Source organism: Kogia breviceps, chromosome 16 (genome assembly GCF_026419965.1).
Source record: "Kogia breviceps isolate mKogBre1 chromosome 16, mKogBre1 haplotype 1, whole genome shotgun sequence".
NCBI classification, from domain to species: Eukaryota; Metazoa; Chordata; class Mammalia; order Artiodactyla; family Physeteridae; genus Kogia; species Kogia breviceps.
Window position 1 is genome coordinate 71249914 of NC_081325.1, and position 25300 is coordinate 71275213.

The window sequence follows — 25300 nt, forward strand, 5'->3', positions numbered from 1 at the left end:
TGCAAGCCTCACGGTGAGGCAAAAAAAAAAAAAAAAAAAAAGACCTCGTTGCCTTTACAGAACTTATCACCTTGTTGTGCCCCAAACAAAATTGTATTTGGAGAAACTTTGTTTTGACTGTCCCCCTACGACTTTCAGCCTCTTCTTGTCCACCATCACTGTGTCCTCAGATGTTTGTGTGGAACTCTTATACCCAAGACAGCTCCACTTACAGTAATTACCAGGTCTATACGTTAGGAATGCTTCTAGTTGCAAGTAATAACATGTCAGGGTAACAGCAGCTTTAAAAAGTAGGTTTTATTCTTCTCAGATATCAGTAAGTCCGGAGGCAGGTGCATGGTGGCACTGGTTCAGTGGCTCAGCGGTCCTAGGGCTGGTGTCTGTGCGGGTCCCTATTTGTTCCCTCCTAGTCACTAGAGTGGCATCAGGCACCCACTTATCTTGAAGGCGGAAGGATGTGGAAGAGAATCAATGCCGGATGCATCTGCTTCTTCACAGCAACATCAACAACAAATTACCAAAGGCTTTACTACAATCTCCCTGGACATTTCTGCTTACATGTAATTGTCTGGAACTGTGGCATATGGCCACCTAGCTGCAAATAAAAGTGGGGGCATGAGTTTTTCGTTGAGGGGCTGGATGGGAGAGGGGAATCGGAAATGGGTGTTGGGCTAACCAGACGATAGTGTTGGCAACACCTGGAGAGCCTGTGCTCCACTGGTTAGGAACAGAGACTTATGGGGACCTGCTGGGAAGAGAAGAGGCGCAGGCGGCAGAAGATGTTAAAACCGGTAGAGGCTAGTATTTCTCCCCCTCCAGCCACATTCACCCAGATCCGTATATTGACATGTGTGAACCCCGGTTATCCCTCGAGGCGATTCTTAATGTTTCTTTCTTTCCCTCTTGAGTTTATTTGGTCCTCACATATTATATACCAATAAAGAAATATACTGAAAAATCATCTCTCACTTCCATTTCCTTAAACAGTTTTCATGTTTCCATTTTCCTTTTGACCCGTATCATTTGCATGTACTTCAGTGTAAAGATAATTAAATACTAATTTATTTTTTCACTTAACGTTATTTCATAACCCTGTCCACCTTGCTGTTTCATTTTGTCCTTAATGAATATCTGTATTGTCCTTAGTGGTTCCTTTAAAGGATAGACATTTAGTAGCCATTATAACTTTCCTTAGTTCCAAGAGGCTACTTGCAAAAAAGTCATTAAATCCACAGTAACAGAAGGACTGAATCATATTTGTTATTTCTGAAAAGCTATTCTTTTAAATTCTCCTGGTTTGAGAATGCTGTAACCATGGTAACTTAAGAACTTTTATAATGAAGTGAACATCAGTATAATTCAATATAATGAGTGAACATCAGTAAGTCAGCTGAAAGCCCTGCTGGTCCAACATGCAGGTAAACCTTTGTGTTTGAACATATCCCACAGGCCACTATTTCAATTTCGAATGATGGTAATGATAATAATGATCTCTTTTATTACTTCTTGCACTATATGTGTGTGTGTGCGCACGCGTGTGTGTGTGTCTGTATAATTTCATTTGCAGAAAAAACGATCTTTCTTCAGTTTCCCCTACCATCTCTATAACACTGACCAGGCTTTTAAATGCAATACTCAGCAAGTTAATAGACGGCTAGAACACTAGAATTAAAAAAAAACCAACTAGGTGTCATACCCCCCCAAATAACTTTTAAAACCTATGAATACCTTATACACTTTTAGGTGCTATTTGCCATTTGTCATCATAAGATTAAATAATTACAAATTCAATTTCTGATGATAGTTGCAAAAACAATTTTGTAAATACTGAACTTTTAAAATTAAATTGTTACATCACTTTTAAATGTATCCAATGGAATTTGCATAAATCATAGGCATGGTACCCATTGTCAATTAAAAAAAATATGGACAAGTTCTGCCTTCAATTGACATTCAACCAAATGACTGGATAAATAAACTTTGGGGTATCCATGCAATAGAATATTATCTGGCCATTAAAAAGGAACAAAGTATTGGTATATGTGGAAGGTTGGATAAACCTTGAAAACATTATGCTAAGTGAAAGGAAACCATCATAAAAAAATCTAAATATTACCTGACTTAATTCATATGAAAATCTAGAATAAGGAAATCTATGGAGACAAAAAAGTAGATTAAGAGTTTGCTTATGGCTGGGAGGGATGAAGGAATAGGTGGGTGACAGATAAAATGCATAATGTTTATTTTTGAAGTGGTGACATTGTTTCAAAACATGGAGATAACTTCACTGGTCTGTAAATATAGTAAAAATCATAAAACTATATTTTAAGTGGATGAATTGTATGGTAAATAAATTATATCTCAATAAAGCTTTTTAAAAAGGAAAAAAATATGGACAAGCTCTGCATTCATATTTGGGAATTTTGCATTGTTTTTCTTTCTACTTGAATTCATATTTTAATTTCATTTCCACGGAAGAGTATTATTCTAATCTAATGAATTTGTGAAAACCGTGAGATTCCATGTATCTGTGGATGAATGTGTTGTAGGTTAGCAATGGGGTCAACGGCACAGAATGTGGAGCTGGGTTTCTTGAGTTCAAGTTTTGCCACTTGCCAACTGTGTGATATTGAGACAGTTGCTGAACTCTCTGTGCCTCAATTTCCTCTTCTGTAAAAGGGAGAAAATATTACTTGTGCCATAGGATTGCTGTGAAGACAAAAATCAGTTCACGTAGTATGGAAGTTAAAGAAAACCCAGAACACGATGGCCCCCGGTAAACTTTTGTTGTTATTGTTAGACTGAGATAGGGTTCAGCATCCACTATGCTCCTTTTTACAAAAAAAAAAATTTTTTTTAAATTGACTTAAGGGCTGATCAACCTTGTTTTACATAAAGAGAGAGACAGCAGTGAAAGGACTTTGGTATGTATTATTGTCCCTCGAATCTGAACTCCTTCCAAGTTACCTGCCAAAGAAATCACAGCAGTCTATCAAGGAAACTATGCAAGATTGACAACGTGACCAGAACCTCTCAGTGTTGTTGAAAGCAAAGAGTTGGAAATACCTGGTTTTTCAAACTGTCTCTGGAACTCGTGCTATTCACTGTTTCAATTTCTAGGAAATAGACTGCAGAAAGCTTGACTAACTTTATCGAAGAGCTCTTAGAGCCTATTACTTTTTCACTTACAGCCTTCAAATTTAACTCAGTATTCTCAGAGGGGATTGGGAATGGAATAAATGTACCTGCTTCACCTTGACCAATAACATTTCTAATCAGTTTTATTAATGGTGTAATTTACATAGAATAAAATTCACCAGTTTTACGTGTACAGTTCCGTGCATTTTGACAAATGTTTTAAGGTTGTTTAACCACCACCATCATGATACAGAACATCTCTACTGCCAAAAAATGTTCCCTCATTCCTGTCGCAGTCCGTGCCTCCTACAGGTTTCTGGCCTCCGGTCTTTCTGTTACTATGTTTTACTTCTAGTATCTGGATAAAAACCTAGGAGTGAGACTGCTGAGTTATACAGTTAGTGTGTGTTTAACTTTATAAAACACTGCAAACTGGTTTTGAAGTGACCCTACCGCCAGCAATCTCTGAGTGTTTATATCCTCAGCAACACTTGCTACCATCAGTCATTTTTACATTTTAGCTATGTTATTGGGACGCAGTGGTGCCTCCTTGTGGTTTTGATTTGACGTCATCTAACTCTTCGTGGTGCTGAGCGCCGTTTCATGGATTTGTTGGCCACGTGCTCATTTGCTTTATTGCCGGTCTTTGCTCAAGAATCTGTTCAGATTTTTTGCTCATTTTTAATCGTCCTTTTCCTTCTTATCATTGGGTTGTAAGAGTGTATATTCTAGATTGATCATTTTTGTAATGTATTTTTTACATTATCACATTTTTAACTATATCTTTGAAAACCCTGGTGCTACAGATTTTGCTCATCTGATTCATGGAAAAACGCCCTTCGAGTTTCCTAACAGGCAAAGCAAGGGCCGTTGTCAAACCAATTAGCTAAATCGCACTTTCTGTCAGAAAAAAAAATGTTTGACTTCATCTTCAATTCTAACAAATACATCCGTATGGCTCCTTGTGTCAATGCCCTCACAATTGAATTTCAACTTCAAGGTTCATAGATAAAGTTCGGATATTTGCCGTAAGTTTGTCATCTCTTGGATGAAAAAAAAATGTCTTCTCTCAACGTTTCTAAAAATTGAGAAAGATGAGAAGACTTTCTTAGACACTAATATTCTGAATTGTTCCTTTAGTTTGTGTTCAAAATTCTTCTACCCTGGGCCGATGCACCACAGTAAGATGAGGGCTGGTGAGAATAAGGCTTTCCTTTTTCAAGGGGGAGCGTCTTGCCAGGAAGGAGGAGGTGGAAAGGGAGAATATCTCAAGCATTGGGGCATTTAAACGGGGTAGTTTGGGGACAGTGTACGTATGCAGGTTGAAGAAATGGGACCTGCTTCCCCTCCATGCCTGCATACTCCTGGGAAATTTCATGAACTGGGAGTATCTGTACCACAGGCCTGAAGACCCTTGTTCTAAGGTAATGTGGGTTTTGAGAAATAAACGCTTAATAGGCAATAGGCTGCCAGATATTCCCAGAAAGATAAGTTGTTTCCTTCTGGAAGAGAGTGAGAGTTTCCTAGATGGAGAACAGAGTGATGTCTTTGAGTCAAATGAGGTTCATCACCTGAATTTCCTCTTCTTTTCAATGAGAGATTTTAATGCACCAGGACCATAACTGAAGTATCTCTGTCTCTCTGTATCAATGCATCTCTCTGTCTGTCTGTCTCTGTCTCTGTCTCTCTATATTTTTTTTCATAGAAGAAGGTGATGGTCTTATAAGTACACATAATACTTTTACCATTATTTAAAATCAGGTAACGTCACACTGTCTTTAAGAATATTTGATTAATGTTCCCCCAGTATGATTTTCTTGGGGACCACCTCAGTCTGTATCAGTGGGAGACCTAATTATTAGAGTATTTAATTAAGAGTTTCTTTCAGGCACCTTTCAAAAAGTAATTTAACATTTTAAAAAATTCACCTTATTTGTATCTCTCGAACTGAAGAGTGAAGACATTTTGACAGTTGTCAAAAAGACCCAAATAGACCAGCCATTACAAAAATTATTTTCATTTATTCAAGCCTTTAAAATAAAATATTCATTTAATAGGATACTCACAGAGGCAATAAAATACATAATTTAATCAGCTTTTCAAACTCATTTAAAAATAGAGAGTTTTCATTTGAAAAAGCTCAGCTATTTTTCTTCCCTCTAGCACATTAGGACAAGAAAAATAACCACTCACAAGATACCACATTGTATAAGAGAGCCAGATTCTGTTTGACTTACATATCTGGATCAAGAGGGAGGAAAAAGCTGCTTGCTGCAGCTGCTGGCATCCAGGCCCTTGACTTTGGGTGTCTTGAAATTATGATATGAATTCACAGTGTGTCTCTAATGAACCTGCCTGTTTTCCATTTGGTGAGGAAAGTATAAGAGGGACTTGACAGATAGATTGAAAAATCTTCCTTTTGCACCGTTGAAAGCATAGTCTTTGACCCTCCCTAATAGGAAGATCGGTACCACCTCTCTACTAGCCTTTAACAAATCCTTAGTTCCTTTTAATATATTTGTCTAATGATGAAAATATAGAGAGAGGCCTTATTCAATTGTAAATGTGAACGTGGTATAAAAAGGCATAAATGTTACAACATTTAAAAGCAGAATCCCTCCCCCTCGGTATTGGAAGAGCTAAGTTGAGAGCTGATATTCATGTTCCTGTAACGTTGAGGGGCGCCAGCTGGACCTGAACTCACCTCAACCGAGTGCAAAAGGCCCTTGGAAACCGACACATTTGAAAGAGAATGGATGAGTTAGTGAAAATGTCTGAGTAGAAAATGGAACTAGACCGCCCTGAACTGGATTAAGGAGGTACCACATCTTGCTGCGGAATGAGGGAAAGGAGATTAAATTAGCCCCTTAATGGAGACACCCAACTGTCGGCCAGCTGTTTCCCCTTTGCCATGAAACTCCGCTGCCATTGGCCCAATCCTCTTTGCTTCCTCCTGTTAGACCGGCTTACAGAATCCCAGGGACTCACTTGATGATGCTCTTCCCATTTCTGGGCCCTGGGCTTGTCCTCTTCTTCCCGAAACACTGTTTAATACTTACTCACTCCCCGCGTGGTTCCCTGACTTCATTCTTCCTGCTACTTCTGCACATCTGATCGACTCTCGCCTTGCATTGCAAGCAAGTTTCTGTTATCTGTGCTTTTCCATGTACTTCCCGTGATCTCCCACTGAATGGAGTTCGCCCACTAGAAAAGTCGAGTTTCTTCCAATACGTCTGTCTTTGGGTCTTCCACCACCTCCCTGCTCTATGTTGCCTACTGTGGGAGCTTCGTCTGAACCAAATAGCTGTCCTAGTAGCCAGTGTCACACAGGCAAAGCCTAGAGGAAGTCTCTCTCCAGGCCTTGAAGAGCTGCCAAATTCAAGCCATTTGAAAGAATTCTGTTTTTCCTAAAAAAACCACTGGCATCACTGGACTCCCACGGCAGAGCAATGCTTAAACGAAGCCCTTGACGAGTTATGGGCTTGATTCTAGTTTGGTTATTAAATTCTCACTGTTTCTTATGTTGGGTTTACTCTGAGGTTTGAGGATATTTTGGGGGCATATTCAAGGACAATATATATATGTATATGTATGTATATATGTATAAATATTTGTCACATTAAGGATTTGGACCACCAGTCACATGGTACCAAAACCAATACATGAATTCAATTCAAACTTAAATTTTCTCCTTAACGTTTTTTTCTGCCAAATATCCCATCAAAACAAATAATTAAATATTGTTATAGCTGGTGCGTGTTCTTTAGAATTTTTCTTTTTGGTCCACTGGTGTGTGCTTTTCATCTGGTTGAAATCCTTCATTCACCTTTTGGAGTGGTGACTCAGGGACTGGTTCATTGCCTTTGCCCTCTGGAAGTTCCATATTGTTTTTTCTGTCATATTTCTTGTATGCTACGTAGACTAGAAAACAATACACAGCAGGTTAAGCAAATTTCATAAAAATAAGCTGCAAATTTACTTTGGACAGTGATTATAACCTATGTCTCAAAAAGCAGTGGGCATTTTCTGTGGGCTGGAGGCTACTTAGCGCGATCATCATTCTTAGTTCCGTGATTGCTCATGGCAAGAGGGCTGACTGCACTTCAGAAGGACCTAGCGCACAGCTAAGCGCTATTTGCTCACCTGATTTCTGCAGGCATCAGCCCTGCAGGTGGTACTCACCAGTAACAACAACAGCGAACAGTTATTCTGTCCCTCCTATCTCGCAGTTATGTACTACTGCTCAATAATATGCTACAAGCTAAGGGGCATTGTCAGGACCCGGGTCCACTGGTCTGTGTTGGAGGACTTGAGCTGGAATAACTGTCTCTCCCAGGCTCCACTCTCTCTTTCCTATGATGGGGGAGCCTTGTCTTATGGGTGATCAGCCTTCCTTTCTTCCCTGAAGCTGCTAGTCTCTGGTGGCCGCCATTTCTCAGCATATTTTTTGAGGTCAGCTCACAGCTGGACAGACTGGCCTGCAGTTGATGTGTGTATGCGTGTGCTAAGTGCACGTGTAGGAAGCAGTGGAGAGGGATGGTATTACCAAGCCCATGTGGTCGTTGTTTTGAGCCATATTTTCTAATTAAGCTTTATCTATAATAAAAGTGCTATTTTGTTATCTAAATATCTGATTCTTTTTTCTTCTACTTCTCATCTGGTTCCAAAGTCTACAGGGGAAAAGAAAGTATTATTTATTGGCACCTTCAGTGTCCAACACCTCACACTTAAAATTGGTATTATAATAATAGTGTCTATCTCATAGGGCAATTGTGAGATAAAATGGTAAAGGGCCTAGCACAGCCCTGCGAGAGTAGTAAGTGCTCAGTAAACACTAACTCTTGTGATGATACACAGCTGAGAGAGACAGTAGCCTGCTTCCAAGCTCTTAATATGTCAAGGTCAATATCCCCTTGGTTGGTCTCTGCCCTTCTACTAACATATTAGTTTTGAAGCCACTGAGCTATTGACTCTATTGAATTGAGCTTGTGGTTAATTGTAATATCCCAACACTTTTATTATAAACTGTTTTGAGCCAGGAATCCCTCAACTTATCACTGATTTTATTTAACCAAACTATTTATTTCCCTCCCTCCCTTCTTTCCTTTCCTTGTTCCCCAAAGTATTTAGATTTCTAATCCTTACACCAAAATATGTTTCCCGGCATTGCACATCCTTGTTTTCCTTCTTGCTGCTAAAACTGTGGGAAAATACAAGACCAGTGCTATTGCCCCTTTTCCATTATTCCTTCAGCTTATCTACGAATCCCTTTTGAATTAGTTATTTAACTAGTAAATCTATGTAATTGTCCTATCACCAATCTACTTTCTCTGGATTGGCTAGTAGACACCACTAGTATTCTTTGGGAAAATCCCACAGTGTACCAAACTTGGTACACCTCCATCATACAGGGAACACGGTAATTAGGCCATGGAGCCCTCCCTCCTGTGCCAGTGATAAGTCAGTGGAAGGTTTCTAATGGGTCCAGAGGGTCCTGTACTGGAAAGGAAAACTCTGCTTTGAGAATGACATTCAGGATGATAGCACGGAGAACGATTAACTCCTATGGGCCAGTTGAACATCTGTTGGAGCTATAAGTGAAAAACCAAACCTCAACCTATACGAAACCATACCTCTTGTCATTGGATCACTTGAGAGTCACATTATTTTTTCATTCACTTTCACTATACAATCCTCATTAAAATGCCACTAAGCTTTAAGAGGAAGTTTCTTTATTAAACCAATCCTCCCCCCCCAAAATCCCCAGAATTTGAAAATAAAGGTCAAATATGACCAGCCCTTAGAAAACAAAATATATAGAAAAGTTTCAAGTAGGTGAAAGCCAGCAGGTGGCAGGGGCTAATGGATCAAAGCTATATGCTACATTAGAGTGAAATTAAAAATCAAGTTGGCTATTCTTAGTACTTGAAATAAAGAACATGTTTGCTTCGACTATTTCAATTGTATCGTTATGATAAAAATATATATATATACACACATATATGCACATACATTCGTGTCTTCCAATATAACTTAGCCTGATAAATATTCCTTGTATACTAATTTTCTGATAAATATCCTACATATATACTAAGCATATCAAGATGATGATTTGAGAAAAATGACCAGTTCAGGGTCCCTGGAAGCAGGTAGGAAGGCACACTATAGAATGGTCCTAACAAGTTAATATGCTCCTTAGTTACTGAGAAAAAGAAAGTCAGTGGAGAGAATCAACCTCCATTACTTTTCACTTAAAAATACCCTTTACTAGAACGTTTCGGTAAGGTTATAATGTTTTTCATCAGCAGTTGGGAAGCCGTGATAATATTATGGGTGGCTTTTCCCACCTGTTGATTTCACTGTCAGAAAAGGAGAATTTAAAAAATGCCATGCTAGCAACTCCAGGATTTCTCAGAGAAGCACGTCACAGTGACATGTGACGATCGGTGTTCCTTACGTGCTAAGAATATTGCTGCTATGGCGAGCTGGAAGATGCTGTAGATGAGCGGGAAGGTGAATATGAGATTGAGCTCCTCGGCGGTGAAGGACAGCTGGACGATGGTGGAGCACAGCTGCGCGTTTTGCATCCCTGTTTCCAGAGCAACTGTTCGGCACCTGAAAGAAACGTTCCGAGAGCCTTTGTTTTCATTGGCGTGTTTGGGGTGTAGTTGTTTTGCTTTGTTATTGTACAACATTAAAAGCGTATAGAACGTAGAAAGCTTACCCTTACCAAAGGGGATAGCGGGGGGCGGGGAGGGATACATTAGGAGTTTGGCATTAATAGATAACACACAACTATATATAAAATAGGTAAACAGCAAGGGGACCTACTGTCTAGAACAGGGAGCTCTATTCAATATCTCGTAATAACCTATAAAGGAAAAGAATCTGAAAAATAATATGCATATATGTATAGCGGTCACTTTGCTGTACACTTGAATCTCACACAACATGTCAATTAAGCCTCAATTTAAAAAAAATTTACTCTGGAAAAAAAGCAGATATGAGAACAAGTACACGTGTCTGTGTGTATACATATATCTGTTTTTAATGTAGGTATTTATTCTCTATATAGTTTTATTTATATTAAACAAATATGTAACTTATTAACATATTATTAGATAATACATTATAAGTAAATGTTTTATCACTTTTTCTCTACATATACATAGATAAAATCTTGCTCTAGTCACCCTTATGATCGTTATGATAATGAGAAAATGGACACAAACCTCTACAAAAGTTAAAACGCTTTATGTAAACAAAAGCCGCTGTTATTGTTTTCTCCTTTTCAAGTTAAAAAAACTGGGGATTATAATATTTTCTTGTCCAGAGGAACAAGGAACACCAATTAGCTTTTTTTTGTTGTTTGTTTTTTTGCGGTACGCGGGCCTCCCACCGCTGTGGCCTCTCCCGTTGCAGAGCGCAGGCTCCGGACGCGCAGGCCCAGCGGCCACGGCTCACGGGCCCAGCCGCTCCGCAGCACGTGGGATCCTCCCGGACCGGGACACGAACCCGCGTCCCCTGCGTCGGCAGGCGGACCCTCGACCACTGCGCCACCAGGGAAGCCCCAATTAGCTTATTTTGCCCTCTGAGCAGTGGAAGTGTTTGTGTCATCTATTTCTATATGTGCATATATACGCAGAGATTATTTATATTATATTTAATATATGGATAACATTGATTAATAAGCAATATATCCTTATTAAATATAATATTGATTAAATTTATATATTTATTTATAAAATAAAATTATATGTTGAATAAATATATACACATTGAAAGCAGATATATATATATGTATATGTGTGTATATATACAATATATATATAAAAATTAAAAATGTATCTGAAAGGAGCAGGCTCATTTATATTAATGTTCCATAAACGGCAGAGGTGGTTCATGTCACTCTTTTTAATTCTGTCCTTGGTAACAGTGCAGAGCACAGAGCAGAGGCTGAGGAAACACTCAAGGTAGAGTATTTGTTATAGTTGTTTTATTGGTAAATTGGTTTTGTTCTTCTGGTTAAATCTCGATCAAGAATCTGCAAGGTGGGCATTACTGGCCCCATTCTACCGATGAGACAATCAAAGGAGGGTTAAGTGCCTGGTGTGGGGCTCCCCTGTGGGTGAGCGGTGGGCCAGCCTCACTCACATCACACCCTTTCCACTGTCCAGCGTCTCCCACCCTGTCCCTGACCTCATACACGTGCCAGCTCCGACACCTGCTTTTCTCCCTACCTGTGGACTCCTATGCTCTGGGCGGGGAGGAAAGCCCATACGTGCTAAAGCAGGTTCTAATGTCCAGCACTTTGTGCATCATGAGTGCGTCCTGTTTCTGGCCTGAGGAGCCCTTGTGGATCACAAGGCCATCCTGGGCGCCCTGGCTGAAGTCACTTTGTTTGGAGAATAAGGACGTGTGACAGTGGAAGAGGCCAACTTGCACCGTGGGGGGAGGGGGGGGTGGTCCAGGAGGATTTGAATGAAAAAAGAGGCAGTCAGTGTTTTCTTTCTGGGAGACTTGCATAATTTAAGGATGAATGAGTCTATATAGAATGATGTATTCAGAAATAGGGTAATGTGATTACAGGTGAGAAACTTTGAATCTGCAGCAGTATGTACAGCTGTTGTAGGTTGAATTGTATTTTCCCAAATGCATATGCTGAAGTCCTAACCCTCAGTACCTCCGATTGTGACCTTATTTAGAAATAGGGTCACTAAAGATACAATTAGTTAAGACAAGGTGATTCAGATGCACCCTAATTCAATAAGACTGGTGTCCTTATAAAAAGGGGAAATTTGGACACAGAGACATGCACAGAAGGAAGGCAGTGTGGACAGAAATAGCTAGAAGATGGTCCTCTACCAGCCAAGGAGAGAGACCTGGAACAGATCCCCTGTATCCTTCAGAAAGGGCCAATCCTGCTGACATTGATTTTGGACATCTAGCCTCCAGAACTGGGAGACACATTTCTGTTGTGTAAGCCACTGTTTGTGGTGCTTTGTTACAGCAGCTCTAGCAAACAAATACAGCAGCTATTACAGGAGAGAATTCCTAGTCTGATTTACCAAGACACCATACCTGTGCCAGGACTGACCAGCTATTCTGGCCAGAAAAAACCCTAGGGAGTAACCGGCCAAGGGAAATAAGGTTCCTATAATCCAGAGTTTGGGCTCGATGATCCAGGCACTCTGGTACAGTACTCCTCCGGCCACAGCTATGAAGACGATGAACAGGGCACCTGTGATGGACCCAATCTGGCAGAAAGACACAAGCAGATGCAACAATCGTGAGTCAATGCGAATCCAAATACTCTTGTCAGAGAAGAAGCCTAAGCATCTCTTTCTCTCTGGGAAAGTGAGAATAAGTGACCTTTCTGTGTAACCCTTGCCCGATGGCCATGGTAGACCCACCAGAAACGCTGGTGCTTGTCCCACAGTTTAATTTTTAAGAAGATTAACAGGACCAGTTGAGTGTCCGTACTCAGTTAGCCTGAAGAAGATGTTCTAGTTGCAAGTTTTCCTTGTCAGAGAGGAAGAAAACCCACTCCAATAAGAACTAGAAGAGCTGGCTTCCACATTCAACTCCTCTTGCCTGCCTTCCTTAGGTCAATCATGAAACCTCTCTGAGTCTTAGATTTTTCATCTGTAACTGAGGATGAAATCTTACCTGAGTCACATTTTATGATTGTTATGATAATGGGAAGATGGAGATAAAATTCTGTAAAAGTTAAAAAGGCATGGGCAAACAAAACACTGTTATTGCTTTCTCCTTTTCACATTAAAGAAAAATTGGGGATGTTAACATTTTTTTTTTCTGGTCCAGAGAAACAAGGAACACCAAGTGGGTTATTTTGCCCCCCTGAGAGGTGGAATCTATCCATGTCTATATTTGTCTATATCATCTATATTGTCTATCTCCATCAAGTGGCTAGAATATAGTTGGTAAAAGGGAATGAATTGTTACTAATTATGTATATCATCATTTATATATATAGTTATATATTATTAATTTTATGTATATATAAATGTGGGTATAAAATCTACCCATTGCCGGGCACAGCACTGGCCATATAGATACAGGGATAAGAAAGATACGATTTCTTTTCTAAGACAGCTATCTAGATATATTTTATAATACAAACTCACATAACAGAGATAATAGCAAAGTGCTGTCGGTGTACAGAGTAGAATAAAACCAAGAGGTGAAGTTTGAATTGGGAATCTCAAAGGGTGGGTAGAAACTTGCCCTGTGGTTGGGACGGGGAAGGGGTTCCAGAAGAGTGGGCTGCATGTCTAATAGCTTTAAGACCCTCTAGAAGGGGCTTTATAATACAGTGAGAAAAACCAGTTCCGTAGATGGCGAGACCCATCAGTGCAGCGCACACTCGACCATGCTGCCTGTGGCATGGGACACTTACCTTAAGTATGATCTTGGCTTTATGGGGCCATCTGTGATTAACAAACATTCCAATGGAAACAGGAACAACAAGAGCCACCAAGGATATACCTAGAGGTGACAGAGGGCAGTGAGATCAACAGAATACAGCACAGGAAAGAGGAAGACGAGAGTAAGCGGCCCCCCAAAGAGCTTAGGATGTAGATCAGGCTCCCTTCTTGAATACACTAAATCATTTAAAAAACAACCCACTCCCCAAACTACTTCTTTACCTACTCTAGTAAATACTTCAATATTACTGGTGGGAAATGGATAATATTGATGATAGGAATCATCAAAATAACCTTTCCCTAAATCCTGGATTAATTCTTTTTAGAGTTCTTTATACTTCCAATCAATATCTTTTAGTTTCAATTTGTCAGAATCTCGGCTTATGTGGCCTTGGGATCTTTATATCCTAGGAAAAATACCTTTTCAAAGTGTGTGTGTGTGTGTGTGTGTGTGTGTGTGTGTGTGTGTATTCTTGGGGTGTACGAAGACGATATTTAACATCTGTCTGTTACTTCACGGTAGTAGAAATAAAAGAAAAAAGTTCAAAATTCTCCAGGCATTCTGTGGCTAATGACTTCCGGTTAAGACTGACTTGGGTGATTCAGATCTGCAGCAGAGCAGTGAAAGAATAGGTTGAAAAAGCATGCTTTAAATTTTCCATGAGATAATGTATTTGTTGACCTCTCAAGTAATTATAATTCTTTGCAGGAATGTGCTCTCCCAGCCAGATAAAAGAGTCATACTTCAGTTTCTCTGTGTTAGATTTACTGTTGTTCTTGTGACATGTGGTTTGTTCCTCCACGTTATTTAACACTCATTGGTCCGATGGCTGCTTTTATATAATGTGGCACCAAACAACTTCTAACCTATCACAGGTTGTTTCTTTTTCAAACATCCTTTTAAAGTAGTAAGAGAAAGTGGAATTGAATAATGAAATTCTGAGAGTGGATGTTGTTTGGTATTGGAGTAGATTGAACTAGGACTGGGAAATGGATTCTAGATTCCAGGGCTGTAAATATCAATTTTAAATGAATATAATAGTGAGGAAAACATAATGTCTTTGTAGCCTTCTGGCCCTCCTGGTGATATAAAGGTCTGCAATTACTTTTTCCCAGAAATTACTCAATGGGATTAAGTAATAGCTAAGGGTACCAAGAGCAGGAAAAGAAAAAAAAAAAATTTAGGGATGAAAGAGTAAGGAGAAAATGGTGGAATAAAGGAAAAGAAAAAGGTCACCGATGGATGTGCTGGTCAGAAGCCCCTAGAACAATCCCCTTTGGGTATCCTTACATCCTGCTAGTTTGGGAGGAGACTTCCTCCTCTGGGTGTCCAGACTATTCCCTAAATGGATGCTTGTATGCCTTAAAGGAAAGCCGTCTTGATACAAATTGGTTGCACTGCGGTCGCTTAAATCTGGGTGCCAGTACTGTGATTGGAATGTGAGTGTGGTTAGGTTTTGATAATGTATCTGTCATGTGTTGGATCTGTGCAAAGGCGGCCCAGCCCGTGTTCGGCCCTCTTTGCTGAGTCTCAGTCTCTTGGGGGCAGCCCACGGCTACCAGATAAACACACAAGCAGGACCAGTGGCCAAAGATAATGGCGGAATTGCGTCTCCCCTCTTGACCAGACGAGACCGGACAAAGATTTTCCGGGACTCGAAGTTGGCTGGAAAAGGCACTCTTTGCCCTTTGTTCCACTCAGAGCGTGTGACTCCCACCTGGAATTCTTTCCTCTCCAGAGGCCTAGCGATTTGTGTTTCTTATTCCCCATGTGCCTGAGCCTTCTGCGGAAATGCCTGTCCATTGAGACGAGAGAGCATCTCTTACAGTTGCACCGTTCGAACCACAGCTGGGTCTTTAATCAAGTTTACCCGGCAGGTACAGGAGGGAAGAAAGGGACAAAGAAAAAAGAAGAAAAGCAAGTGGGAAACAGAGTCAGGGGGTAGAACTTGGAGCCAGACAGACTCGGAGCTGAACCTTCTTTGCAAACTGTGAGAACCGTGTGAATCATTTAAGCCTCCCAGTCTCGTTTGTGAAGTTTGTGAAGCGGGTAGAATTATGTCTAATGCATATGCTGCCGTTGTGAGAAGCAGACGGGGAAGTGGATGCACGGGCTGTGGTCCTAGACACGCCGGGAATGGAAGAGGTGGCACGGGAGCTTTCTGCAGTGTTTGTAGTGGTACCAGCTGCACAAGCTACCTCCCTCCTCCATCCAGATGTCACCATCTGAAGGGGCCCAGGGGGTGTTTATTGAATCATCAGAACGTGGTGAGCACCGTACGGAAACTGGGCCCAATAGGCCGGCCAACGGAGCAGGGTGGAGAGCAGGCCAAGGGTTACTTCCAGCTCCCTGGTCATCTTGGACAAATTAAACACACACCGCGAGCCTTACTTAATTGCCTCATTGAAAAAGTATCTAAAACATCTCGTGAATTAATCAGGTTGTGTGTTTTCTACATTAAAGGGTAGCAAGAAGGTTAGGTTGGAAAAAGGACAAGGACAAAATGGTGAATAAGCAGAGTTAATACTTTTGTTTTTTCAAACTCTCATTTTACAACTTTTTAATCTTTTCCTCTTCATTTCTCTCCCCTTCTGTTTTCTGTTTTCTTTTCTTTTCGCCCTTTATGACTTGTAGGATGAACTTGTCCTCCTTTCAGGTACTAATGACTCACTTTCTCTTCCTTTCAAAATGTATTCACATTGAAGAAGGTGCTATCAGTCATTCACACTGTAGTTAGAATTTCCCAATATTGCCATGGGGCATTTTCCAGGAGGGAATGACTATCAAGAGGAGAATATTTTAAGGCTTAAATTGTTTTCTTAAACAACAAATAATGTAGAATTAAAACTCCTCATTCAGCAGACACATTCTGTGAGAAGCCTACAGTGCACACCACTCAAGCAAACTGCACTCTTTTCCTTGAAGGAAGGTATCCTCCCAGGGAGCAGACTGAGAGTTGAGCAGCATGAGGCATAGGCAGGTGGCTGTACAGGGTCACCCTGAAGCCTGCTTGCAGGAGATGCCATCTGATAGGAAGGAGTTCCCTGGGGTCTGTAGAAGGACCACATGAGGAGAAACCCCATACTGAACAAGGTGTGCCAAAAAGGACCACTTTTTGTATGTTTGGGGAGGATGTCTAATGGCCATGGTAGGAATAGAGTCGAGTCTGTCTGAAAATATTGCAATACAGAGTGTCCCCCACGGGTGTCCCAAAGTTTGTTCTAACTCAGCTGTGTAGACCCGAATCATGTTTTTATCACAGAAACAATTTTTCTTAGGAATGGAAGCCATCCAGTCCAGCTTCCCATGTCAACAGGAATCCTGTTTACAAACATCTTTCTGAGGCACCATTCAGTCTTTGCTCACATGTTCCCTTCCACGGGACCCCTGCACCTCTTTGAGGCAGCCCATCAGGGAGACACTGGTCTGCAAGGTCAGCTGGAAAAAGACTATTTAGCACGTCAAGTAGCTGGCCATTGGTCCTGAGGTACTAGTTCACTTACATCTCATCTTTGATGACCGCGGTTCTAGCGGATGCCTGGTTTGGGTAGACTGGGAACTATCTTGTCCTGCCCTTGACCCCATGTCCCACCAATGACTTAATCTCCCACCCATACTTGTTCTCCCAGAAACAGGAAATAAAGCCCTTTGGGGCTGGGGGTGACCACCTGGGAGCTGCATGGAGACAGAGTTATAACTTGCACATTTGACTCCCAGGGCCTGGTACACAAGCTGGGCCAGTAGATCAACTTCTGAATCACGACGTGGTTCCCGGTGGAGGGTTATAAATAGTGTGTCTCTCATGGAACTCACTATGTGTGGAGGGTTCTCATGGCCACTGCTTCACGGGTACCCTATTTTGAAATCATAACTGGAATGCTTTTTGTATTCGTTCAATATGAGTGTTCCAGAGCGCCCTGGACCAGTTACTTGTGCCCTGGGATAAGGGAAGGACAGAGCCTCCGGCATCGGCAGCCCCAGCCTCCTCATGTCCACACAGCTGTGCACGGGGGTCCGTTCCAGCAGCCCCTCCCTGGTGATTTCAATGGAGGACAAAACCAGTTCTCCGACGGCATCAAGCTCTGAAATTCACATTCGGCCAATCGTCATTCAAACGCAGGCGAGACTTGTCCCGAAACCCTAACTGGGCACAAACTACAGGTGGTGCAAGAAGTAAGGTCTAGCTGGATCTGAGCCTGGCCTGAGGATCTACCCAGGGACAAGCAGAGGGGAGGAGGGCCGGGTTAAGCAATCTGGTGGAGCAATGACTTACCTATTTTATCATAGGGAATTATGATTTTCCCAGAGTCGGTCCACATTTTGGTATAGATTAAGAGGCACAGCGGCATCATCCCCAGGGCAAGCAGCGTGGAGCATGTGGTCATGCTGATGCTGAAAGGAAACGGGCAGGGTGATACAGCCACCTGGCTTTTCTACGGGCAGAGGTTGTTCCATTTTTCAGTGCGTGATTAGAAAGTCCTGCCAAAGACCCTCCGCCAGCAGCACCCTCCTGTCCGATGGACAGAAATTCACACGTACCCTGGTCTGTGCAGGGCCACGCCGGGGGCAAGAGGGTGACATCTGTGTTTCGTGTCTTTCTACTTTGTCTTGGGCCACCCCTCCCTCCCCATTGGTTCTCAAGGATCAGAGAAGATATTCTGCGACTGTACAAACTCATTGTTAAACAAGGTACGAGGTGCTTGGACATGCCACCCTTCAAACCTCCAATCAGAGAACAGCAGACACATTTATAGCCGCCAAGACATCAGGGGCTTTGCTGTGTCTGCTCAGGATGAGACGGGCCTCCGCGGCCCCTGGAGGAGAATGCACACCCAAGGGAGGAAGCCCCAGTGTCTTTCCTTAAAGCAGACAGATTATTCCCCTAATGCCCGAAGCTTGAGAGACGGAGAGGAAGCTGACTTCAAAAGCCAAGGAAAACATGCAAGCAGGCAGGGTGGGCCTGGCTTCTAGTTCTGCTGAGAAATTTAGCAGATGGTGTTCAGCAGCACTAGGGTCTGGTAGTGTTCGTCCTGAAGCATCGGTGTTTGAGTGAGTGGACATGGTTGAATAAGTGGACTTTGGCTTTGGAGGAGAAGGGTATGGAATGATGCGATTTTTAGCGCTACTGCAGCGGATGGAGGAGAGGTTTTGGGTAGCGGGTCTTTTGGTCCCTGAAATGTGCCCTGTGTATGGGGGCATATTCTCTTCCTGGGAAAGAGAGCCCTTAAACAGCTGGGCCAGACACTGGCTGGCTTGGAAGCAGGCATGGCCACGTTTATGACTATGGGTAATTTACTTGACTTTCCTTTGCCAGTTTCCTTATCTGTGAAATGAAGATCATAATCATCACTACCTCATAGGCTGTGAGGACTAAGGGACCCAACGAGTCCAGTACTTAGAATAATGCAAGGCGCTCATGAAAAGCCAGTTAACTCTAACCCTAACCCTAACCCTATCCAGCCATTGTGTGTGTGTGTGTGTGTGTGTGTGTGTGTGTGTGTGTGTGTGTTGTGTTTCAGCATAATACAGAATCAGGAAACTGGAGAGACTTTGCTGAAAGGCCCTTTCTCTAATAGCCATAGCGCTGAGACTCTCAGAGTAGTAAGTTCTTAAAGGAATTATATGTGGACTTCAAGGAAATATTAAGTTATTTACAACATCTGCCTCCCCTCCAGAAAAACAACCCAAAACCACAAACCACCCTCCACATTGCTAAGGAAAACAGCTGGAGGTGAGGAAGTTCGTTTCATTGCATCTAACTAAGCAGTTTTGGCAAAATAAAGGATGGGGCAGTGTTTATCAGGGGGCTTACCTTGCGTAATAATCATTTTTTTAAAAAAACAGAATGAAGTCGCTTAAGACATGTTTAAAGGATTTAGAAAAAAATGCTTGTCTTAGTAGAGCTAAAATTGTGTAACAATAACCAGTGCTGGGGATGTATGTAAAGCATTTCCAAGAAGTTTGATCCGTTATGGTTACACGTTAACTTAATTTAGATATGCAATAGGATGCTAAAGGCAGAGTTCCACACCAGAAGAATAAGTTAATTTGTTACAAATAGTGCTTTGTCCTACTTATAAGTAAGATCCTGGAGTTTGATTTTCCCCTCTCTCTCTTCCTTTGCCATTCTCTTTTTCATCTTTTATTTAAAGAAATAAATTAGGATGGATTTAAAGTTATCCCCATAATAAAATTACTTTTATCCCAGTGCATCCACTATGCTTTCCAGAGTGGAGATGATGGGATGGCGGTGGGGAAGGGGGCAGTGTTCATTACCTGGATCACAGTGAAGAGGAGGCTGGCCATTTCTGGTTTTAAACCATGAGAACAACTCTTAGAAGGAATTCTGTTTCTCCCCTTGTTTTTCTTCCAACTTTCCTTCTGAAAGCTTCAATTCTGACTCATTGCTAAGGCAATTTATGAAGTTGTGTCCTGGCTTGAGTTTGGCAAGGATGGTTTCTTAAAGACCACGAGAAGCGACACAACAGGATTTGGAGAAGGGAAAGGCTTAGATTTAGTGGCCACCTTGACCACGAGATGCTGCAGAGAGGCAAGAGAAAAGGTGGCCAGAACCACTCAAAGTGAGATGAAAACCAACTCAGATAAACGATTTTAAGGGACAATGGAGGAGGATAAATTAGCAAAAGGAAAAAATCATTTTACGTAAAAAAATGTGAAGTTCTACAAACAGCCAAGATGTCAACAATTGAAATACTATACCCTGCATTTATATTGGAATAAGAGAAAACATCAGAAAAAAAATCTCTTGGTTTAAATTCTTGCCTTAGTCCTATTCATTGCCAGGGAGAATTTTTTTTCCTTCTTTTTTCTTTTTGGAATTAAAAGGAAGCAATAAATGAGAATTCAGTGAATGTTGAGGAATTTGGTGAAGTCAGTGATGAGGAATGCAAAGATTATAATCATATTAGAAATGAAACACCAAGTTTGAAAGATCAAAAGAAGTGTATACAGGTGGGGCTAGAAGGTGGAGACATGATGATTGATAGAAATAGCGTTGAACAGAGGTTAAGAGTCTGGACAGGGATGAGTGAATAGGTCTGGATTCCGATTCCGACTCTCACGTGTACTGACTATGACCTCTGTCAAGGATAGGAGCCTTAATTTTATCATCTATTAAATGCAGAAAATAATAGTACTAACCTCAGAGGATTCGTTTGAGGATTAAAATACACCTAGAGTACTTATACTGTGAGTGGCTGCTAACAGTGTCTACTAAATGTTAGCTAGTAAATAAAAAGAAATGCTGCAGAGCAAAACAAAGCTTGGTTCCTCTGAGGGAAAGTAAAGGGGAATTCAAATAGTGTTGGATTAATTCTTAGATTAGAGAGGAGCTGGACATTTGTGTCATTGAAATGGGAAGAACTGCTTTGAATTTGTGATAAACCAGAGGGTCAGGGATTTCGAACAACTAAAATAACAGTGAACGCAAAGTTGGAAGATGAAAAATATAACAACATTTGGCAAAAGAACAAAGGTTGTAGTAGGAAAACTTAGAAGCTCTTAAATCTAGAAAATAATCAAAGGGAGTGTAGACAGTGCATAGCAGTGAAGGAATTAGGGGAACCTGAAGAAAGATGCATAGGCAGGGATTCCCCAAAGAAGATGTCAGAGAAAGGAAAATGGATTCCACATATAAGCGATATCATATGATATTTGTCTTCCAGTGTCTGACTTACTTCACTCAGTACGATGATCTCTAGAAAGGATTCAAATGAACTTATTTACAAAAAAGAAGTAGAGTCATGGATGTAGAAAACAAACTTAGGGTTACCAGGGGTTAAGGGGTTGGGGAGGGATAAATTGGGAGATTGGGACTGACATATCCACACAAGTATATATAAAATAGATAACTAATAGGACCTACTGTGTAGCACAGGGAACTCCACTCAATACTCTGTATGGGGAAAAGAATCCAAAAAAAATATGTGGATATATGTATATGTATAACTGATTCACTTTGCTATACACCTGACACTAACACAGCATTGTAAATCAACTCTACTCCAACAAAAATTTAAAAAAATTAAAGAAAGGAAAATAAGAAGGAAAATCCTTGTATGGTGTGACTGAGACCATCGCTAAGGAAAGGAAAGATTAAAAAATGGGGAGTCTTTGGGTATACAGCAGACACAAGGGGGTGGAAGTCTCTGTGTTTGTTCCCTAAACTGTGGGCCACCAGCAAATTCACCTGAGAGCACCCCCTTCATTTTTCCCTGAGACATTTTGTTCATGATGCACTCGCCGCAGAGCTAGAACAGGTGAAAATACTTGCTCATTGATCAGATTCCCACAACAACTTTCTCGGCTGGAGTGGTCTGAGAAGGAGCTGAGATATTACTTGCTGTATTACAATGAGCAAGGATTCCATTAGCAAGGTCTGCTTTTTTTGCTCTGTGTGTGTGTGTGTGTTTAAGTCACCAGAGACTGCAGAATGCAATGGTTTCCCAGGTTTTGGAAGAGATGACAGCGTGAAGGGGAGATGATTTGGTTTCTCCCGGGAACCACATCCAGGAAGTTAAAGCCAGATGGAGCTGTTCTGCCGGTGTTATATGGTATCTGCTCAACTAGTGCAGATACCTGTTGGTATAAAACAGTCATATCTTGGCTGCCATTGCTAGAGTTCAAGTGGAAATGGAGAAGGTAAAGTTCCAAGAGGACAGAATCGGAAATATAAAGGGTAGATAGAATTGTATCTACATAAATGATCATGAGACTAGTTAAACACTGCTCACTCCAGAAGAATAAAAAGTGTTGGAGGGCTTCCCTGGTGGCGCAGTGGTTGAGAGTCCGCCTGCCGATGCGGGGGACGCGGGTTCGTGCCCCGGTCCGGGAAGATCCCACGTGCCGCGGAGCGGCTGGGCCCGTGAGCCATGGCCGCTGCGCCTGCGCGTCCGGAGCCTGTGCTCCGCAACGGGAGAGGCCACGACAGTGAGAGGCCCGCGTACCGCAAGAAAAAAAAAAAAAAAAAGTGTTGGAAAACTGTTTCCCAATAGCTGAGGTGTTACTTTCTTAATTTGCTCTGAAGAAGTATTTCAACAGTTTTTCCTCTAACATATGCCATGCATAATGTCACCATCCTCCTAGTGGCATAGTTTAACCTCCTTTCAGTGATCATGGGTTATCATTACTACTTGTTGCACTGAAATATGGTGATGTCTTCTGGGTGATATGCTTACAGAGCTGTTTGTCCCTAAAATAGTGATGCAGAGCTGCTGTGCTTTCTGACTTATCTTCTTTGCTTTGAAGGCATTTTGATCTTTTCATTTGCGGTCAGGCTTTTGGGGCCACTGGCTGCTGTGGAGCATAGGCCTCTGCCCCTTCTAACAACTTGCCCCACCCCACTTCTTGTTTTTCATCCTCTGTGCTGGGAAAAAGTTTCAGAGCTTTACAATTGGGAGAGTAAGTGGGTCCTGCGTGAGGAGCGTCTAGGAGATGAAGTATGATTTACTTTGGGTGTGCAGGGCCTTTCATTGGGTCTCGTTTGAGTTCCGGATAGGTGAAGTTGCCAGAGAGGTGAAGACCGCACTGGATGTGTGCTGGTGGTGTTCACAAGACAAGGGAGATCTGTGGAGCGCACACTTTCTAGAATGAAAATTAACCATTTTCAATGCCACGTGTCCCATTAGAGGACTTGCTGAAGGGTTCATCTACACTGATTCAGCTGGGGGTTTTCCACCAAGGTTTCAAATTCTAATTCTGCTTCTTATTTCTAAATGTTTTTGTTTCGGACAGGAATTGTTATGCCAGGGAGATAAGATTACATAATCATCTCCTGTTTCCAGAGAGATCAGATTTCCTTAAAACCACAGGAAAGCGTAACTTCGAGTTTTTAGGTTAGGTTTTTACAGTTCCAGCCCCCAGAAGGGAATCTGCTCCAGTAGCTGCTCAACTCAGCATCACACACACTTTTCTGCCTTCCAGAATGATGACACGTGTGGCATTTCGTGGAGGCACAAGGCTCTTCTGTTTTGTTAAAAAGTTACAAATATTATGTAAAAGCTGTTTGGTGGCAAAGTCCTATATTCAATTCAGTTCACTCCCCCTCAGCTGGTCTGTAGAAGTCTCACCTCTGTGCCTTCACCCAGGTCACACCAAGTTGAAATCTAACAAGGCCTTATCGCTATGGGGTGGTTCACAGATTAACTAAACCTGAAGAGCACTTGCCTTCCTTTGTTCCTCACAGGACTTTCCCTAGAAAAAAATCTATTGCAAGGAAGAGATGGTATTTCCTGATGTGAAAGAGATGTCACGTGAAACCATATCGTTTGTATGGCTTTTCTAAAGCTTCTGGAGAAATCCTCCCCCGCCGGGCTCGGGTGGCAGGCTTCCAGTTGCCCGCTAGGCACTGGATCAACCTGGAATCCAGTCTGTTACAACGTGATGCACAGAGCCCACTGCCCACCGTACAGTATTTACTAAGCACTCGTTACACTGACACCTGGCTGGTTTGCAGAAAGGCATACCTTTCACAGGAAATGAGGAATGGTGAGGGAACAAAAATACATTTGTCTATTCAACTTGCAGCATTAAAATTCTTGGTGTCCTTGCATTACTGCTTTGTCTTATTCCTATTAGGTTGTTTTTTTTTTTTTTTTTCCAGTGCTAGTTCAGACTGGCACAGGATGAATTGGGCAAACATTGCAATTTAGATTACCCTGTGGGAAGCAGAGAGACCATTCTCTGTTTATTTTATAGGAAGGTAAGCATAATTTTAAAAAAGCTGTTGTAGTGGTTTTCTCTTTTCTTTTCTTTCTTTCTTTCTTTTTTTTTTTTTTTGTTTAATGCCTGTAGAAGTGAAGCAAATGTACAAAATCTTTCTTACACCAAATACCAAGAAAAAGCTTGTCCAAAACACTGGCTGTGCTTGGTCGTTGTCTCATCCTAGGGTCTAACTTTTTATGAACAATTTAGTTTCACGATTGCATTCAAAGCTCATCACCACAAAGAAAGTGGTTTTTTTTTTTTTTTTTTTTTTTCTGATACCAACAAGGAAAACTTTTTCAGCTGCAGCAGCTTGTGGCTTGGAAAGGATTTCTTTTTTGAAAAACTTTGACTCTTTTCCCAAAGAGAAACAGCAATTATACAACTCCTTGTTAACTGAGTTAGATTTTAAAACACAGACACAAAATAGAACCCCTAAATTCGCAGAGCTAAGCAGCTGCCTGGGAAGGCGAGTCCAGGCATGTCATCTCCTGTTTCAATTCTTAGCTGGACCCTAGATCAATGGCAGATCCGACGGACATTCACAGCGCCCCAGGCTTCCGAGAAGATTAATTCAATGTGATCGCGGTACTGGGAGGTTTAGATATCTTACCTCAGGTCCATGTCGCCATCAACCCAATAGGCCAAGATGTTGGAGGTGGTTCCTCCCGGACAGCAGCCCATGATGAGTACCACTACAGCTTGAATGGGCAGGATGTCAAAGGTCACTGAGAGGACGAATCCCGTGAGGGGCATGATTCCAAACTGACAGAGGAAGCCAACACATATGCCCCACGGCCGCTTTACGTGCCCTAGGAATTTCTTGATCTCCACATTGCATCCCATGGAGAACATCACCAGAGACAAGAGGAAGGTTAAGACGGTGCTCAGGACCACACTCAGAGTGGTGTTGAAATCGCCGTCGGGCACCACACAGGACGCGCCGTCGCACACTGTTGCATTGGCCGAACAGACCGTTGAATTATTCATT

At 41.7% G+C, this 25300-nt stretch overlaps 1 protein-coding gene and 1 long non-coding RNA gene across 2 annotated transcripts in view; one reads left to right on the forward strand and one right to left on the reverse strand.

Annotated features, from left to right (window-relative positions):
• LOC131743559 (uncharacterized) overlaps positions 1–25300 on the forward strand; it is a 388810-nt gene that overhangs the window by 77240 nt on the left and 286270 nt on the right. The gene's annotated exons all lie outside the window — the stretch shown is intronic.
• Positions 6902–25299, reverse strand: SLC10A2 (solute carrier family 10 member 2). The gene is made up of 6 exons (XM_059042387.2): positions 24923–25299; positions 17861–17979; positions 13559–13647; positions 12220–12395; positions 9596–9753; positions 6902–7059 (listed from the first exon to the last, which is right to left on the reverse strand). The coding sequence occupies exons 1-6, from the start codon at positions 25297–25299 to the stop codon at positions 6902–6904; spliced, it is 1077 nt and encodes a 358-aa protein (XP_058898370.1).